A 2,975-nucleotide genomic window follows, 5' to 3' on the forward strand; every position below is an offset into this window, starting at 1 on the left:
AGCTGGCAGCATCAGAGGCTGGTTCCTTTCATTTCTCAAACAGATGTAGTGATAGCCTGGAAGATGACAGTAGCACTGGGTATCACGTATTTTCTTCACAATGTCAGTTGAAACCATGAACAACTATGTGATGGAAGTGTTTATTTTAGGTGACTTTGGATGAAATGTCTTTCTCATTTTAATCTGATGGTTTTCAGTGATAAGGTATTTTTTCTCATCAGACAGGAAAACATTGCTGATTCTGATTTTTTTCCTTTCCAACTATATTTTCCCCCCAAAAGAGAATTCGAAACTGTGTGCCATAGATTACTGTTCCAAATTCACCCCTTGTAGTAGGATTTGCATGACATGATTTCTTAACTTGGGGTTTAGTATAATACTCTGCTTTGGCCAATGGGATTTTAGTGCTGTGGTGATGGCAGAGGCTTAAATGCATGGGAAGAGTGCATTTTGCAGTCTAATGGTCTACCCAGAGAAGTCCAGATTGTAGGTGCCACTGCCCCTTCAGCCTGGTCCCCAGAATGAGCCCACATGGAACAGGCCTAAACCCAGCCCACAGCCTACAGCACAGTTACAGTAGATCAGCCAAGCCCTGCCAACCCACAGGCCTGTAAACATGTAGAAAAGTACTCGTACACATGTTTTCAGATGGTTTGTTACACATAATTACTGGGGCAAGAGTTGACTAGTACACCACAGCTTGTCACAAAAACATGAAACTGCCAGTTTAAATAATCTTATAGATCTTGTTACGTAACAAAATTCCAAAGCAGCAAATAGTTTCCTAAATCATCCTTTAATAATCATGTAAGGCAGTGTTGATTTTTTGTGCAACTTTGATTAAAAAGTATGTTACCATGCTATCCATACCTGGACGAACAGCTTGCACTGGCAAGATCCGGTGGCCAATAAATTTACCTCCTTCTTCGTAAACTGCTATCCTCAAACAGGCCAGAGAAGGAAGAACCACCTACGGGAACGTGAGGGACACACTTGGTTACAAGAAGGAGCAATTCCAAGAAAGCATTAGAAAGGCATTATTCAATCAGACCCTGCTTTTTCCAAGTCCAGGTAGAAGTTTCTACTTAGCCAATTTAGATAAAAAGTCGAGCTGTTGTTCTATAACTTAAATTTTCAGAAGGAGAAGACATGGTTCACCTATGTTTTATCATGTTGCCTCCATGAGGCATTTGTTCAAAAGGCAGCCCATTTGCTTTTCACNGACGTCTTTGTCTTAAATGCCTTCCTCCTTGTGTCCACAGGCAAACCGAACATATCCACTTCCACATAAGTCCCGACTTTCTTATCAGAAAGAAACTGACCTGAAATAATCTGGAAAAAAGCAAAAAAAGGAAGTCTTGATAAATGAGTAACTATGGCTGCTGGTGAATGTTGAATTATAAGCAACATGAAATACAAGCAAGAGTATAAATATGGTTTCTCTTTCACTTGAAGAGTCTGTAGAAAAATATTGAACAGGGTGAGGTTAGAAGGAGTCAATTAGTAAGACAAAGTAGTATAGGAGGAATAAATGAACAAGTGTCCACTTTAATCCATCAAGACCAGCTTATCATTACCCCTAACCTCACCCAGTTAGCCATTTACACAATTGTGCATATCCTTTGACTAGCTGCAGAACTGTTATTGTGAAGTTAAGAGATTTTTTAAAAATTTACATGCTCATAAAATGTCTCCTATGGCTGCCTCTTTTCCAAACCCAATTTTCAAAATCCAACGGATCTGTCAGCTGTCATAAAGGTTAATGGAAGCAAACAAAATATTTTTCTCTTTATACCAGACAGAAGATCAGCAGAAAGCGAGTGCTGATGGAGGCAGNAAAGTAGCTACAAGGTATCTCACAAAATACAATTGCCTTATACATTTTTAAATTCCCAAATCGGGAAACAAGTAATTACCCATTTCTTTCTTCAGTGTGAAATATCTGGAGTATGGAGTTATAGCTCATGTCAAGAATGTGAGTCCAATTATCTCATTAAAAATTTATTGTTTATAAAAATTAAAACTTACACTTACTGAATATTTTCATTGTCTGACATTTTCTATGTACTGTTAATGTGTTTACTGATGAAATATTTGTAATAATCCTATGAACTAGATGCTATTATTAAAAAATGAAAAAACCCCAGCACAGACAGCTTTCACATAGATATTCTCTTTGTGGAAGGTGCCTTTGTAGATATTTTGGCCAGACCAAAGCACAGGGTGTCATAAGAAAGTCCACTCTACTTTCTACTGGTCTTATTTCATCCCTTATGTGATAAGCATGTATAAAGATTTGCTTTTTGATGAAGACAGAGAAAGGGCTAGTCCAGTGTGAAAGGTCTTAACTCTGTCAGGCAGAATGCAGAAAAGATAAAGTGATCAGCTGCGGAAGGCTAGAGATGTTAGAGAGCTTAAATCATATTCTTTCTAAAGGAAGTAAAGACTTCCTGTCACTCAGCTACCAGATTATTTGCTACTTTACAATAACAATGAAAATGTATCATTTAGCACTTGAATTATGAAACAATATGAGTTAAATTTATGTGTCCTTATGGGCTTCCAAATGAGGCATACTAGAATTAATTGATTTACAATACAATTCTGGAAATTTAAATAAGTGATTAACAGAAATCTTGAAGAGTTTTCAGGATGGCTTTCAAAATGCTACTGCTTTATGAATGTGTAAATTTCCAAACTAAGCAACAAATAATTCCTCACTTCATTTTTTTCCCTCAGTGTAAAACACCTGGAAAATGCAGCTACACCTCATGTGAAGAACGTGAGACCCACCTTTTTGAACACAATAGGTTCTTCCTCCCAGACAGGATTGACAGCATTTCCTTGCGACGTCTTTGTCTTAAATGCCTTCCTCCTTGTGTCCACAGGCAAACCGAACATATCCACTTCCACGTAAGTCCCGACTTTCTTATCAGAAAGAAACTGACCTGAAATAATCTGGAAAAAAGCAAAAA

The 2,975-nt window shown here is 37.7% G+C and overlaps 1 protein-coding gene across 1 annotated transcript in view; it reads right to left on the minus strand.

The window, feature by feature from the left end:
* PLCB1 (phospholipase C, beta 1 (phosphoinositide-specific)) overlaps positions 1-2,975 on the minus strand; it is a 283,385-nt gene that overhangs the window by 149,439 nt on the left and 130,971 nt on the right. Inside the window, 3 exon segments of the mRNA XM_008580123.1 lie at positions 1-56; positions 871-970; positions 2,794-2,958. The exon segment at positions 1-56 is cut by the window's left edge and continues 7 nt beyond it. Coding sequence (XP_008578345.1) covers positions 1-56; positions 871-970; positions 2,794-2,958 — 321 coding nt within the window.

The sequence above is a fragment of the Galeopterus variegatus genome, unplaced genomic scaffold, assembly GCF_000696425.1.
Source record: "Galeopterus variegatus unplaced genomic scaffold, G_variegatus-3.0.2 Scaffold2030, whole genome shotgun sequence".
Lineage (NCBI taxonomy): Eukaryota > Metazoa > Chordata > Mammalia > Dermoptera > Cynocephalidae > Galeopterus > Galeopterus variegatus.